The sequence below is a fragment of the Manis javanica genome, chromosome 4 (genome assembly GCF_040802235.1).
Source record: "Manis javanica isolate MJ-LG chromosome 4, MJ_LKY, whole genome shotgun sequence".
Lineage (NCBI taxonomy): Eukaryota > Metazoa > Chordata > Mammalia > Pholidota > Manidae > Manis > Manis javanica.
Genome location: NC_133159.1, coordinates 109,827,106 through 109,844,242, shown reverse-complemented (window position 1 = coordinate 109,844,242; position 17,137 = coordinate 109,827,106). Strand labels below are relative to the sequence as shown.

Sequence of the window (17,137 nt, the reverse complement as noted above, 5' to 3'; positions counted from 1 at the left end):
ATTACCTCCTGGGCCTATTCTGAAAACAACCGAGTGTAACCCTTCCCGGTTCTTAGGGCTCCACGAGCCCCTCCCTGCAGTGTTATCTAGAAAAGAATTCTAGACCCGTAGGTAACGAAATCTGCTCACATCTGGGTCTGGGCCAGCGGGCCCCACCCGCAGAACGGCCGCATCTTTTGACTTCCATATTCCCTCACTCTCGAAAAACAAACCAAGAGGAAGGGCACGGCCGAGGGTGGGGATGTCCTGAAATATTCGACTGCGTTCGAGCAGTAAGAAAAGTTACAATAATGCGAAAACTAGGGGCGGGTGGAGGCCAGGAATCAGGCGTCTCTGCACAGCGAAACAAGGACGTGTGCGCGCGCGCGGAGGGAGGGGGGCGGTTGTGCAGGGGGCACAGGAAGAGCAGGGAGGGAAAGGGGTGGAGTGAGCGGAGCTCCGATTCCCGCCCAGGCTCCTCCCGCCTCCGCTCCCCGCTCCACGTACTAAGGCGCGCGGCTGGCCCAGCTCTCCTCTCTGGCTGCGCGTCCCACCCAGCCGAGCGTCCCAGTCACGCCACCGGTCAAGGTTAGTTCCGCAGCCCCGGCCCCGGCGCGGCGCCCGGGGAGACCCCGGCATCGGCTGCTCCGGCACGGCAGGCCTGGCTTCGTGGCGTGATGTCCTGGCCGCGGAGGGAGGCTGGGCTGGGGGTATCGGCTGCTGGGCGCTTTGAGCCACACACGGGCGAGGCCAACAGCGCCCTCCCCAGATCCTAGCGGGCGGAACGAGGGGACACGGGTCCTTTACTACAGGACCCGGGTGTTGTTCCCCCGAGGTCTCTCCTAGCTCTCCTCCCTTTCTGTTTATCATTCTTTACTCCACTTTCCTACTTTGCGACTAGTCCCGCGAGTCAGCCGAAGCGCCGTTTGTCGCCCCCTGTCCTGGCCAGCGTGTTTCTTCTTAGGCTCCTGGCTGCAGGCTGACCTCTGTCCGGTATTCGTAGCTCCCTCCCAGGGGGCTCTGGGAGGGCCGGGGAGGTTGGGTGGGGCAGCCGCTGGCAGTTGGCGGTCGGATTCCCTTCCTAAAGGACACTCGTCAGACCATCGCCCAGATGCTGCATGTCAAGCTTTTTGTTGTTTGATGGGCGGGAAGGTCATACCACTGAGAGGGGAGAGGGGGTTTTTAGTTTCTTTATAAAGCAGTTTTTCTAGGGGTAGTGGGGGAGAGGGCACTATATGAAGAGATTTGGCCATTGAAAGTGTTCCCTTCTTGCTATCTTAAACAATTGGAACTATAAATGAGGTAGAGGTAGAGCTGTCTCGGTGACTTTCCAAACCAGATAAACCTGGCTCAGTGCAGTGGGACAGATAGAAGTGCGGTTGGCACCCGGTCACAACTTGAGCTTGGCCGAAGGAATGGTGCTTTCTCCAGCCCTGGGCACTGCACCTTCCAGCCTCGGCCAGACTCCATGTAATTGAAACCAGGATTCTGCATTGTTGGGCTAGGGTGGTGAGGAAAGCAGAGCAGCTACAGCCCAGGCAGAGCAGAGCCCTAGGCCAGTCTCTGGATTATATTAAACCCAGCCCCTTCTCTCCTAAAGGGAGCCGGGAGCCAATCTGCAGGGTGTGGTTAGCACAAAGGGCTCCCAGATTCTCCTAGTGGAGGCCTATGACTCAGCTGTGAGAGCATGTGGGTGTGGCTCTGATGGTTCCAGATACCTCTGCAGATGGTTCCGGCAGAACGCTCCCTAAAGAAAAGGGGAAACTGTACCCTCTTAGAGGTCATTTTTCCAGAGGAAATGAGTCACACCAAGACTGGCCGGCAACTGAAGGGGAGGTTTTCTTGAGTGAACTGTGGGGAGGGCAGCCATTAGATTGGCAGGGCTGTGGTAGATCCACTGTGGCATCTCTCGGTAAGCCTGCCCACGCGCTGCGTCCGCTCGGCCCGGGAGGTAGCTTTTCCCGTTAAAGGCTCTGCAGTAGAGGCAGATTTTTTTTTTCCCCTGCAGCTTGAGTTTCAGCCTACAGCAGTGGATTTATATATTCTGCTCTTCAGGTGAGGCAAGGTTCAGTCGAACACCCTCTTAGTGATCTTTGCCTCCAATGTGTTGCAGCACAATTGCAAAAGATAAATACCAGAGGTTGGGGCAGTTTCTGTTTAATGATCTCTTCTGAACGGTACGTACCTTTCTTGTTCGCCAGAAGCTACTTTCTTCAATGTGGTCCTTGATCCACCATCTGGAGTTTCTTATTTCAGTTCTTCAAATTTTCTTGAGAGTATACTTGGTATATAAAGCACCCTGATTTTTAGGTGATGCCCTTCCCTGGCTTTTTTTGCATACAATATCACATGGGTCCTTTTCCTCCCATGTCTGGCTTCTGACGAGCCTCTCAAGCAGCCACCCCAGTCGGTCAGGTTTGAGACCCCTCTCAAGCCTGAGAATGGGTTGGGTAGAGCTGAGACTGGGTGCCTCCTTGCTTTCCACGACAGTTCCAAAAACGTGACTTTTTTAGAGCACTACCCACTTGGTATGCCCTTGGACACAGTCCAGTCTTTTAAAGTTGAGGGAAACAATGGGATCCGTTCAGGATTACAGTGTATAAATTAGCAGGCAGAATACTGAGAAGGATGTACTAGAGTTTTAGTATTTTTTTTAAGCTCATTTTCCTGAGGACTCAACAATTTAGGAATCTCACATCAAAAGCAAAAAGAGCTAATTTACTTATTTTTAACAATTTTCAGCACTTCCTGGTCCTTGATTCTTAGCCCAACTCTTCAGTGGATTTAATAGCAGTTGTCACAGTAGCTATGGTTTGCCAATTCAGACTAATGCCTGACAACTCTTCAAGAAAAATAGATGTGCTCACTGGGGTAGAGAAGACTTCTGAGATCTTTCTTCCTATTGGATTGCATCTGGAACTTTTCCTTTGTTGCCCATTTTTTTAGTGGACAAGTTTTGTTTGGGGAAAGGTGGGAGTCAGCCTGGATCCAGATCCATTGCCTCAACTCATTTCTTCTGAGTTTTCTATAGGGATCAAATTCAAGAATGCCTTCTGGGTTCAGTTAAAAAAATTCTTTTTTCTTTTCAAAATCCCCAAAAGAAACCTCAAACACATTATAAATAACAGATACTTGTTTTTACTGATATCCTGCCAATTATTTCCTGGGTGGGCTACAAGAAAATTAGGGTATGGACAAGACACAGATGAGCAAAGTAAATCAGACCTCTTGCTCTTAACAAGTGTCCTTTTTCAAATTAGGGCATGGATCTGGGCATAGGTCCAGAACAAACATTTGAAATTGCTCACAAGCAGACACTTTTTGAAGAAAGCCTACAGCTTCCCTGCTACTCCCAGGAGCATTGAAATTTATATTATTGTCAATATCATTCTTACCAATTCATTAAGCATTGTCTATGAAGAGGTAGGGTCCTAGCTACTGTGACCCTGCTTAAGGAGCCCACAGCCTAGTGGGCTGAGAGGCAGCAGTGTTCAGTGTTGGAGAACCAATATGGAAAAGTTGAATTCCCACCACTGTGACTAAATTTGTCAAGTTCAGAATTCTTTACTATAGACAAAACTATATACATAAAGACTATAGACTCCTGAGCCTCCATTCTTAAGACCTATTGCCCAGCAAACATACAGGGGATATACAGATAACAGAATAAATTGATTAAAAAGTGAGTGAACAGTGAGGTAGTTAGATCTTGTATTGCTCACAAACAATCCTTTCTTGTATTGAGAGGGCAGAGCTAGAGGAGCACGGAATAGACAGGGGTATAAACCAAAAAACATGAGAAAATGGCAAGAGTGAGAAACGAAAGAGAAGTCATGTCAGGGTCTGACCATACCTGTTTAGCAGGACACATACTTCTGCTGCTGCTTATGGAACGTGCTTTCCTTTGCACTGTGCTGTTCCATTCATGCACAGCCCCTTTGAGGCCCCTTACCTAGCCCTGCCCAGCTCTCACATCCCCCCACTGAGCTCTGAACCTCAAGGTTTTCAGCCCAGACCTGGTAGTCACACTTGCACCTCAGCTTCTACCATGGGGATTGTTTGATTCATTTCACTCATTTAGCATTAATGGTTCATGTATAAAACAAAATGATTCACAGTTCTTAACCTAGAGGAACTTTAAGGTAGAGAGCCAGGTAAATGTTTCAGTGGATTGAGTGTTCAGGTGCAGAAGTAAGCTGCAGAGGGAGCACTGCTGCCTCTTGGCCCCAGGCCCAGACTCTCCAACAGAAGTGTATCTGGGTCCCAGCCCCAACATTGCCCAGAACCACCCAGAATCATGGCGTTGATGCTGCAGTCAGCCCCACCGAGGCAAACCCTGCCCAGGCTGACTTGGGAACTGCACAAGGAGAAGAGCAACACGATTTATCCATTAGCCAAGAGTACAATTTTAATCACATTTCTCCCCTTTTCCTTTGGCTTCACCCTCCTTCAGAACAGAATAACTTGTTCACAGCCTGGGCCAGAGCCCTCTAGAGCATGCGTCACTGATGAGACCAAGGTCATCTCTCCTGGTTTTCAAAGCTGTTTTTGCCTTCCCAACTTTCAATCTCCTGGCTAGTCCTTCTTCTACATTCTAACTGCAGAAGGTCTACGAGACAAATAGAAAATCAGCTGGTTGCTGTAGTCACAACCCATTTGCTAAATAAAACAGTGAGGTGGAGGAGAAGGGGGAAGCCAGCAGGGCAGGGATGTGTCACCAGAGCACAAAGCTCGGTGACTTCATGAGTGTGGGCAGGAAGAGGGTGGGACCACAGTGCCCTGAGCACTTACTCAGGGAGGGCTGGCTTCATGCCCTTTAAGTAGACCATCAGGGGTGGCCATGATCGCCTCTGTATGACTTGCATGTCTTACAAGTTGCTAAGCTAGCCCACTCTCCTACTTCAGGGGTCCTTCCCTTGGTGCACTCCCTTTCCTTCTCCTCTGGCTTTGCTGTGTAGTTGCCTTCTGCTCTGCCTTGTGAAGACAGTGAACCAAGTGTCCTACAGCCAGTGCCAGTTCCTGGGATTTGGGAATTAATAGCTCATGAAGTGCCCTGCCACTCTTAGCTTGGGCACAGGTATTTTTAAACCTCTGCCCGCTGACTCCTTACCTGAGTTATTTCAGAATTGGGGTGAGATCCCACATCCTTCTGTCATAGGTGACTCATTCAGTTTTGTTCTCTTCAATTGCTAGCCTTCCAGAACCAGTCACTCTAAGCCCACTGCCGTCTGAAACCTTATCAGGGATGAGGACAAGCCAGATCTGTAGGAGAGGGGAAAGGGTGTGGTCCTGTGGAATTCGTCTCATAGTGGACCTTGAAGCATTAATTTGCTGCTGTCTCTAAGAGAACTGCCTTCCAGATCAATCATACCAGATTTTGGTTTATAGCATTCTCTAGAGTAGCATATTCTTTGGCATGTTGGTTCCTGTACTTTTCTGGGGACTCGGGATGGAATTTATGATTCTTAAGTGTAATTGCGCAATTCTCGTGGTCACCAGCTTACTCCACCTTCTCCTCTATAAGAGATAGCACTTAGGAATCTGTGTTGAATCTGGATCTGTCAGCAGCAAGAACCAGACCAAAACCATGTCCCTGGTTCCTGTTGGTACTGTCCAGCAGGACACGGTGCCAGTCTCTCCTTCAAACAACCTTTGCTCAAAACCTACTGTGCTTTTTTTTTTCTTCGAGTAGTATATTACAGTCTTCATTTTAAGTTCACCTGTCTTCTATCCAGAAGTGATTTTAGGTGATGTTAGTCAAAGTTACTGTGTTCTGGCCAAAGTATTCCTTCCAGTTAAACCAAAATCCATGAGCTCCTGTTAAGTCCCAAGCATGGGTGTTAATGAGACATGCGTCCCCAGATCATCACACCTGAATATAGTGCTCTGACTTGTCTCCTTGCCTTTGTTTATGCTCTTCCTAATGAAAAGCTTTTGCTGTGCTGCTGCACCCCAGACTGGAGAGTGGCTCTTCTGTCCTTGCTGCCAAAATATATCAGGTCCCTAAGGGAATTAGGATATACTATTGCTTCTTTTCAAGAAACTAGATAATGAGCTTTGGGTATCTTTCACTAAGGTAGGGCAACTGCATTTTGCTACCAAAGATGCAAATGTCTTTATTGTAATCAATAAAAAGTTCAGAACTTTAGTAAAGAATACATACCCAACAGACAAAATACACTTGTAAGCAGACTTCTAAACCTTAGAATTAGACTGAACCAGGTTACCTAGTTAAGGTTGAAGGTTTAAGTTTTCATATTAATTGGGCGTGATTCAGCCATATCTGAGAGTCCCATTTATGAGTGCCAAGAGAAATTATGTTTCTTTCAGTAGGTGCTTTGTCAGTTAAAAAGGGGGACACTGCTGTTGCTTTTCCAAATGATTGAAATTTTTGTTCCTCAGTAGCTGCTGTATGCACAGTTAGCAGGCAAGTAGACAAATCCCTCATTCAGATCACCTGAGGTGCCCATTTCCTTCAGCAGGAGATCTAAAACCTGGGGTGAATTAGTCCTTAGGTTTATTGAATTTTAGAGAAGGAAAGGATAAAATGCATGATCTAATCATCTTCCTTCCAGTTACCCACAAAGAACTGGCAATCCATGTGGCTCAAAAGTTAAAGGAAACTCTGTTTCTTTACATCCTTTAAAAGGTTTCAGCAGACCTCACCAAAATGCCATCTCAAATGGAACACGCCATGGAAACCATGATGTTCACGTTTCACAAATTTGCTGGGGAGAAAGGTTACTTAACAAAGGAGGACCTGAGAGTACTCATGGAAAAGGAGTTCCCTGGATTTTTGGAAGTAAGTACTGAAAGCTCAGAAAAAAAGACATAAAAAAAAACAATGCTCCTAGGTCTTGGCTGTTTCCCTTCCTCTTTCCATCCTTTCCCTGTGGAGGTCACTACTGGGAAGGTGTCTTCGTTTATTTATCAAACATTGAGTGCCTGCTATTTGTAAGGTACTGCAAGGGAAGCAGAAGGTAGAGAAGATGTAGCCCCTGCTGTCAAGGAGTTTACAGTTTGGAGGTGAGATAAAACTACAGATAATCACAAGACAAGGTGTTAGATTCCATTTGGAGTCATCTGCATCCATTGAGAGTTGTGGGAAAAAGGCCTTTCACCAGAGTCATCAACCAGAGAAGGGCCACGTCAGGTCACAGACCTGCTATTGGAGATGCCACATCCACTTTGAGCAACTTGAATCTCCCTTTTTAAATCCCTTCAGAAGAAGGCTTTAAAAAAATATTTTCCTACTCCAATCTGTAAAGGAATGGTGTCAGGCATCTGTTGAATGAGAGCCAGGCAGTACTCCAGAAATAACTGCTTTTCACATTGAAAATGCTGTGAGAACACAGGAACGCAGCTTTGAGTTTATGCCTCACCTTTGACAGACTGAGGAATCCATGAAGACTAGAGGAGGACTCTGCCATCAGCTCTAACACATCACCCAGGCATTAGGCCACAGGCACAGTTGTTTTTTTACATCGTAGCCCCTCAGGCGATGGTGGTTGTATTTAACTGAAGGTGAAACATTGCTGGACAAGATGTTAGACTGAAATGCAAGTCCATCTTTCCCTAACACAACTGTAGTCACTTGAAAGGATCATCACTGTGCTTGGTGTGGAATAATGTCTTGGCCTCTCACAGGCAAAGGGAGATGATGGTAAAGGCGTCTTGTCATCTGCCTGGTGTAGATAGCACATTTGTTAAGCCCCTGACCCTGACTCAGTAAACATGGGGTTTTATACTACACTATGATTTACATGTCATTAGTCTCAGTTAAATCGACAGAAACAGCCTAACTTTAGCCTCAGATCCACAGTTACCGCAATGCTATGCCAAGATGAGTTAGAATATGCCTTTGCTCTGCTTTTATATAGTCCTGTGATATAATCACAGACGGGAAATTAACTGTGGCTCCGCCCTGCTGCTGGGCAGGCTGCTTCAGCTTTCTGGGCCTCAGTGCCCTCCAGTGTGAATGAAAGGGCTCCACGTGGATGTCCCCAAGGTCATTTTCACTTTTGTAGATCCTTCCAGACAAGCATAAAATGCAAGACAAAACAAGCTCATTGTAAACCTGCCTATCACTCCAACAAAAAGGCATCCTTGGTACACTAAATACAGTCAGTTTATGCTATTGCATTAAGTTAGAGGCCAGGATGAACATCATGTGAGACACAGACCCTTCCTCCCTAGAAGCTCTGTGGCATGAGAGATGTAGAGCTTGCTGTAGCATGGAGCACCGCACATAGTGTGGCATTTATTCCAGGCACACCCACACTCTCTGCTTTGACAGAATATTTTGTTTCTAAAGTTGACCCCTTATGTCATCTAAATTTCACTCCTGACCACAGCCAGGAAGCTATGGGTGAAGCCAGAATTAACTGAAACTCACCAAAAGTGGAGGCAGCTGCAGAGTAGGTTTTAGTTGATTGCTTAGGGTAGGACTTTGCAGTCCTCGTGTAGGAAATGCTGCTGCCTTTACCTTGAGGGATTTCTGAGTGCAGTTGTAAACAACTAGAACACTTGTGACCACAGAGTGTCAGTTCCCTCACTCATGTATACAATCAATGGAATTCATAAATACCTGAACCCTTGAACACTTATAAAGAGCCATATTTCCCTCCCTGGTTGATCCTATGGAGAAGCCACACTTTCCCACTTCTAACCATCATCAGGAAAAGGAATGATTTGAAACTTACTCCCTAAATAATCATAGGAGACATTTCTATAAGGAGTTTCCTTTTTATAAAAGATCTGGCCATGCTATCAGTAGCATTTGAATAAACATTTTTTTTTAAACTGTAAGTTTAAATTACAAAATGGGGAGTTTAGGGTGTTCTTAGGCAGAATCTTGGGATTTTAAGAACTTAGGAAACAGTTGAACTGGAAGCAGAGCAGTTCAGAAGGCCATACTGGGTTCTAAGTGGCAAGAGCAGTGGACTGAGAATTCAGAGGTCTGGGTCCAGCCTCTTTGGCCCTGAATCTCCTCTTTCTAAAAGTAGGCAGTTTCTAAGGTTCCCTATAGTTATATGAAAGAATACCATGGAAACCTCTTGTCTAGCTTAGAACAAATGTGAATTTACTGAAATTTTCCTTCAAGGCAGAAAAATGCATTGAGATGACCTCCAAAGGTTACTTACGACCTAAAATAAGAATTCAAATAATTGGGTTATCAGTACTTATCAGAGAAGTTCATCGTTGCAGCCATTGACCGGTATTTTTTGTATTTGTTCTTTATTTTTTTTTAGAATCAAAAAGACCCTCTAGCGGTGGACAAAATAATGAAGGACCTGGACCAATGCCGAGATGGCAGAGTGGGCTTCCAGAGCTTCTTTTCACTAATTGCTGGGCTCACCATTGCGTGCAATGACTATTTTGTACTACACATGAAGCAGAAGGGAAAGAAGTAGGCAGCATTGAACAATACTCCCTCCCTGATAAGAGTTCTCCCATAGGGTCACTTAAGGATCTGCCCCACAGCTTCCCCCTGTATAACAACTTCATGAGCAGATGAGGACCCTAAAATATGTATAAATAAAATCCAACCCCCATTAGACAAACAGAAAGAAAAGCCAAAGCCAGATAAGCTTCTGATTTTTATATTGCTTGCATCCTTTTGCCCTCAATAAACAAATTCCTCTTTCAGTTCATAATTTGAGACAGAATGTTTGTTACTTCTTCAGAAGTGGGTGCTCCCTGCTTCACTTCACGAGGAGCCTGTGTGCTGTTGGGCAGTCAGTTCGCCGCGAGCTCTTTGCACAGAACCGGCAGAATGGGAATGCACTCTCCACCAAGGCTCAGTCTGACTTCTTTAGTTGCTCTGCCCTTGTGGCTGTATCTAGCCAAAGGGCCAAAACTCCAAGGGCTCAGAGAAGGCGCTTGAGGAATATATCCTAATTTTAGAATTACTGAGCAGTCTTGCCCAGTTAAATCAGTGCCTCTCCATCTGGCACTCAGAATGTCTGAAATGTCTGAATCCATTTTTCATAGCAGAGTTTCAGCAAACTCTAGGGTAAAAATAAGTCCAGAAGACAATCAGAAAAGAGTCTATAGTGTGACACCTCAGTAACACCACATTAACATTGAGTAGTCATGAGATGTCAGGAAATATAGGCTAGCATGACTTACATAATGGGATACTACTGCCTTTTCATTGAAAAGGAAGTACCAGTTATTGATGTTTTGATAAATAGCAAAATGTTTCAGCCCTTTCTGTGACTGTTAGACCATCAGGATGTATGCTTTACATGTTATATGCTTATTTGTGCCAATTCATGTCAATAATTATCAATATTTAAATAGATCAATGAAGATGGAAGTAGTTTTTATGACTAGACACCAACATAATTCTGGGGTAAAGTTCAATATAAGGTCATCTATCATCACAAAAACAAAAGTGAACAGGATAGTCTAAAACAAGTTTTGGGGGAAAGGAATCTGAGATCAAGGTTAAAGTTAAGATTCTAGTCATTTTGTCTCAACCAGCAAATGAACAAGGTAAGACAACTTAGCTTTGCAGATGTAGGATTACGAAGAGAAGGATTTAGTATCACTAACTAGAGGAGGGGCAGTTGGTTAGCTAAAGAAAGTGACTGTAGAGATGACTGAAGTCCATGCCATAAGGGAGCTGCTGGCTCAGACCTGGCTCTTGCTGAACTAGGAAACCATTGCTACAGCTCGTAGCTCCAGAACCACACAACTCGTACAGGCCACACTAGCAAATAACAGCCATTTCTCTCCCTGTTTCCACAAAGGACCTGGTTACCAGGTCCAAATCTCAAGGAAGTGCCTCTAATTAGCAGAACCTTAATCACATCAAAGTCCTCCCAGCAAGGGAGTCTGGGAAATAGTTTCACATTTTCCAACCTTTGCATGCCAGAAGTTGGCAGGCTGATTAACCATAACTGCCACAGTGATAATTCTCAGAGAAATCTTCAAATTGTAATTTAAAGAAACTGGCTGTAAGGAAAGGAGGCTTTAAAAGATAACCTCTGACAGCTACAGGGAATAGAGACTAAAACTGACCCATTATAGTCAGGCAAACCACCTCTCTGCCCATGAGAATGTGCATCAATCCAGAATTACCCCTTTGGTTTATACCACCTGCTTCCTGGGGCAACTGTTTACTGGATATTGTAAAATTGGTGTTCAATTCACAAGCAGCAGGTGAAATTGTAACACTATAATGGATTCAGTGTCTCCAAATCCATAGCAAACTTTCACACTCCAAGCTTTTACCTGGAAACAGAATTATTGCAGGAGAGGGCTCTGGAGGCAGAGAAGAGAAAGTATCAATTCATCTTAGTGAGTATATAGATTCAAAAATATTCCAAAGTTGTGTGTTACTCCCAGAAGATAACCCCCAGACTCTAGTATTCAGAAAGGTGCCCAGTGCCAGGGAATCATGTGGGCTGCTGTATTTGAGAGCTTTTTGTGTGTGTGTGTGTGTGTGTTGGGAGGGAAAAGGGAGAGTAAGAAACACTTTCCTCACTTTAGCCTCATTGCTCAAAACACTTAGTAGGGAGCTAGTAAAAGGAAAATAAAAATGGCATTTATAGTTAGAAATCCTGCATGGCTCTCCGTACCAAGAAAAGCACATAGATGTCACAATCTGGCCTGATGAAACAGCGTCTAGGCTTTAGGGCTGCAGCCTAGAGGCTCTCAGAGGGCAACGCTGCAGTTACGCCAACAGCCATCAAGAACCATCTGGAAAATTCCACTTATTCTGCTAAATGGCTGAGTTGTAAAAGCAGATGCCTCCCCTCTTCACACCCAGTTATGAAGGAAGAATGGATAACAGTGCAGAAAGTCAGTTTCAAACACTGCAGAGCTGACCCTGAAAAACACCTCATTTTTTCTCTTGGACACTGCCTCATCCAGGTCCTCTGAACATGAGCCAATCACCTGTGATTTAATACTTGTCTACTCAGTTTACCTCAGTGGAAGACCAAGGACAAATATAAAAATGTCATTTTTGCTCAGTCTGACCAATTTCAAAGTGATGGTTCAGTACCTTCTCCAGCTTTTAACCCTGGGAGGATAGAAGTAAAGAGAAATTCATTGATTTGGCAAATGTTTACAAAGGCTACTGTATAAATGACACCAAGCAAAGTTCTGTGACGGATATAAAGACGCAAATGCTGACAGCACTGCTCAAAGAGATTATAATCTGGTTGAAAGATAACAGATAAAGCAAACAAAAACTTAAATAACAACACAACAGAGCATTGGCAGGGGTAAGATGTGAGGGATACCCTTAGTCACTGTTGATAGGACTGTAATTTATACAACCTTTGGAGGAGACAGAAGTTGTCAATATGTATCAGAATCCTTTAATGTGTTTTCTTTGACCCAATATTTCTATTCCTAGGAGAATTTATCTTAACAAAGTAGTCAAAGGTAGTTACAAAATTCATATACAAAGATATTTGAATCAGCATTATTTAGACTAGCCAAAACCTGAATACAACCTAAATGACTAACAATAGGGTTATGGTTAAATAAATTAAATATACATGTACATGGGATACTATGTAAACTCATGCAAACCATGATTTTGAAGAATAATATAAGAGAGGGCAATGTCTATGAGAAGTAAAGCAGATTGCAAAATTGGTCTGATGGAATTCCTTTCTTTTTAAAATATGCGTATTTGCACACACACACAGAAAAAGACTAAAGGTAATACACCCAGCTGTGTTTTAGTTTCCAAGGTAGGAGTTACTGGTTGGGGAAATTTCTCCAGGAAGAAGTGTATGGGGTTATTTTAATTTTCTTTTCTTTACGCTGCTATTATCTAAATTTTCTACAGTGACTCATTTTTACAATCTGGAAAACAAAACTCTAAATAATATTTTTAAAAAGACCATGCATATTTATTGAGGATGCACCACAAATCAGGATCACCATGAGATACTTAAGCATTACCTTTTTTAGCCCTCACAATGACTGTGTTAACATATTATAATATCCATTTTACAGAAGACAAAACTAAAACTCAAGTAATTCCATCTAGACCCACAATAAATGGCAATGTCAAGATTTGAACTTAGATACTGTGTTTCTTTCTATTCTGCAGCTGTCTCAATGTGTTAGTTGGTAAATTAAGTATCAAACTTGTCATACTTTAAAAGAGTAGAGCAATCATTGTGGGCTGGGCAAGACCACTGAGAGATTCTAGGTTAGGAGGTAGGATGTTGTTTGGTCTGTGAAGATTAGAAGAAATGAAAATAGTAGCTTATATTTCTTGAGTTCTTATGTTCCAGGTTCTTTTCTAGTGTTTTGCAAGTGTTAACTCATTTGCTCCTCCCAGCAACCTATGAGGTAGGTACTGTTGCAGTTCCTACTCTACTGGTGATTTGCAGAGTGAATAAGTGGTGCAGGTGGAGTTTGAATCTAGATCATCTAAGGTTCTAACCACACTTTCTTGCTGCTTCCCCAGACATAGTAATGATGGCACAAAGGGATGTGCAGGACATAGGAGGCTATGTGTAGTCCACCAGGCTAGAGTGGAGAGTATTCACATGAGAAAGTGCATGTAGATAGGACAGGAAGGGTAGGAGGTGATAAGTGAATGATGAACAGGGAAATAGTAAATGACATGTGAAGTGTGGTAGGTGAAATGACTAGATTAAAAACTCATCTAAGGTTTCAGTTATTTCTACTCTTGGGAGACAGAGATGACCCTCTTGCCTAAAAGGAGGTAACTGACAGTAAATATGTTCTTATGAATGGTCTACCCACTTTCCCAGTGTTCACATTCCATCACATTCCAGCTTACAAAAGATAACACATGGTGGCAATTCATATTTATCTTTCTGAGAAACACTGATAACAGAAAAGGGAGAAAAGAAATTGCCCTCTGGCAAGTCATGCCAAAACCAAGAGAGGGAGAAAATCAAGATGAGAGGGCTGGAGGGTCTAGGTGAGAAAGACACCTCCATGGAATATTTATTCTCTGTTCCACCCAAGATTTCCACTTATTTGCAAAATGGTATGATTACTCTGACTGTAGCTATCCTGTATTTTTTTAAATCCATGAAAGTAGGCAAAGTTTGGAAGGGGTTATGTAAAAGTAAAATTGTCATATTAAACTTTTCTTTAATATTATTACATTATCCTTTCAATAAGATTGACCAAAGAGGGAAAAATAATTTCAGTTAGCTCTCTAAATGTAGAACTTGTATTGCTCAATGTAAAAATCTTATGTTACCCAAAGCAACTCATCAGGGAGCAGCCCCTACACTGTGAGTGATCCCCATGAAGGCTCAGCCTGTTCCCTTCAACCTCTTTTAGGCACTTCCATCAAGGCTCTGATGAGCACTAAGAGCACTTAGCGTCAAGCCTGTTTTTCTAGAAGGAGGAAGATGATTCAGCTTTGGTCTCTGCAGAGTGACTTTGCCCTGTCCTACCCCATTCTGGGTGAGTTGGCACACAGAGCCAGGTTTCTTGGCCTTGCAGATTTTACAAACATTGAAATTTCCTTTCAATGAGGTGATTTAAAGCACTGCAGGAAGTAGCAAATGACACAGAAATGTGGTCAGTGGCCTGCACAGAGTTTACAGTCTGGTGGCATAAGAGCCTTGCATACCAAAGGAGTTAACACGTCCATGACAGTACCTGAGGTAGAGAAGTAGCACAGGGGGTGAGTGGTGAACCTGGTGTTGGTTCTGAGAGCTGGGGGTTTCGTGGAGAAAGAATTTGGTCAGGGCAGTATGGGAAGAGTGGAGAGGAACAAGTGCAAAGGCGGGAATGAGCAGAGCCCAGTGCACAGATGGACAGTGGGACAGGCACGCTGTCAGACATGGAGCACGCATGGGCTTCTCATGGCTGCAGGCGGGGAGCACAGGTCAGTCTGAGCAAGATGTTTGATCAAGGGAGTGACATTTAAGCACAATAAATCTGACACCAAATGACAGACTTGGAAGAGACTAGAGAAAGGCCTGCTAATTAAGAGTCTACTGCTCACTGGGCAGTCATGAAAAAAACAGGAAGATCTCAATTTGTATCCATCTCCAAGACACAATGTTAGACTGAAAAAGTTCGGAATAGTGTGTCTGTCAGTAAGTATGTCTATTAAACTACCATTTGGGGGGAAGTGATAATGGGGAATATATGTGCCTAAATACTTAAATATACAAGAAACTGAGAAAACTGGATGCTTCCCAGAAGGATCAACATGGCAGGGGAAACAGGAAGTGGGAAGGAGAATATTTAGTGTCCTTTTATATCTTTAGAATTTGAATCCACGTAAAAATACAAAAAAAATTTTTTTTAATTTTATTTAAAAAAATACTTCATTACTTTTTAAATATTTTAAGAATTTTCCTATCTTTAGTAAACATGTATTATTTTAATAATTACATCTTAATGTTATTTTTATTTTTTAAGATTTTTTTGTATCATTAATCTACAGTAACATGAGGAACGTTCTGTTTACTAGGCTCCCCCCTTCACCAAGTCCGCCTCACAAACCCCATTACAGTCACTATCCATCAGCATAGTAAGATGCTGTAAAGTCACTACTTGTCTTCTCTGCGTTGCACAGCCCTCCATGTGCTAATTATGCACGCTAATCATAATGCCCCCTTTCTTCCCCCCAACCCTATCCCTCCCTTCCCACCCATCCTCCCCAGTCCCTTTCCCTTTGGTAACTGTTAGTCCATTCTTGGGTTCTGTGATTCTGCTGCTGTGTTTTGTTCTTTCAATTTTTTCTTTGTTCTTATACTACACATATGAGTGAAATCATTTGGTACTTGTCTTTCTCCGCCTGGCTTATTTTACTGAGCATAATACGCTCTAGCCCCATCTGTGTTGTTGCAAATGGTAGGATTTGTTTTCCTTCTTATGGTTGAATAGTATTCCATTGTGTATATGTACCACATCTTCTTTATCCATTCACCTACTGATGGACACTTAGGTTGCTTCCATTTCTTGGCTATTGTAAATACTGCTACAATAAACATAACGTTGTATATGTCTTTTTCAAACTGGGCTGCTGTATTCTTAGGGTAAATTCCTAGAAGTAGAATTCCTGGGTCAAATGGTATTTCTATTTTGAGCTTTTTGAGGAACCTCCATACTGCTTTCCACAATGGTTGAACTAATTTACATTCCCACTAGCAGTGTAGGAGGGTTCCCCTTTCTCCACAACCTTGCCAACATTTGTTGTTTGTCTTTTGGATGGTGGTGATCCTTACTGGTGTGAGGTGATATCTCATTGTGGTTTTAATTTGCATTTCTCTGATGACAAGCAATGTGGAGCATCTTTTCATGTGTCTGTTGGCCATCTGAATTTCTTCTTTGGAAAAGTGTCTATTCAGCTCCTCTGCCCATTTTTTAATTGGATTATTTGCTTTTTGTTTGTTGAGGTGTGTGAGCTCTTTGTATATTTTTTATGTGAACCCTTTATCAGATCTGTTATTTATGAATATATTCTCCCATACTGTAGGATGCCTTTTTGTTCTACTGGTGGTGTCCTTTGCTGTACAGAAGCTTTTCTGCTTGATGTAGTCCCACTTGTTCATTTTTGCTATTGTTTCCCTTGCCCGGGGAGTTATGTTCATGAAGAAGTAGCTCGTGCTTATGTCCAAGAGATTTTTGCCTATGTTTTTTTCTAAGAGTTTTATGCTTTCATGACTTACATTCAGGTCTTTGATGCATTTCGAATTTACTTTTGTGTATGGGGTTAGACAGTGATCCAGTTTCATTCTCTTACATGTAGCTGTCCAGTTTTGCCAACACCAACTGTTGAAGAGGCTGTCATTTCCCCATTGTATGTCCATGGCTCCTTTATCGTATATTAATTGACGATATATGTTTGGGTTAATGTCTGGAGTCTCTATTCTGTTCCTCTGGTCTGTGGCTCTGTTCTTGTGCCAGTACCAAATTGTCTTGATTACTATGGCTTTGTAGTAGAGCTTGAAGTTGGGGAGCAAGATCCCCCCAACTTTATTCTTCCTTCTCAGGATTGCTCTGGCTATTCGGGGTCTTTGGTGGTTCCATTATGAATTTTTGAACTATTTGTTCCAGTTTGTTAAAGAATGCTGTTGGTAATTTGATAGGGATTGCATTGAATCTGTAGATTGCTCTGGCAGGATGGCCATTTTGACCATATTAATTCTTCCTAGCCAAGAGCATGGGATGAGTTTCTATT

The 17,137-nt window shown here is 43.3% G+C and overlaps 1 protein-coding gene across 1 annotated transcript; it reads left to right on the top strand.

The window, feature by feature from the left end:
* The first annotated feature begins 380 nt into the window (after positions 1 to 380).
* On the top strand, positions 381 to 9,635 carry S100A10 (S100 calcium binding protein A10). Its single transcript, XM_017657797.3, has 3 exons — positions 381 to 567; positions 6,629 to 6,781; positions 9,231 to 9,635. Exons 2-3 carry the CDS (start codon positions 6,650 to 6,652, stop codon positions 9,390 to 9,392), a joined length of 294 nt encoding a protein of 97 aa, XP_017513286.1. The 5' UTR covers positions 381 to 567; positions 6,629 to 6,649; the 3' UTR covers positions 9,393 to 9,635.
* The last annotated feature ends 7,502 nt before the right edge of the window (positions 9,636 to 17,137 follow it).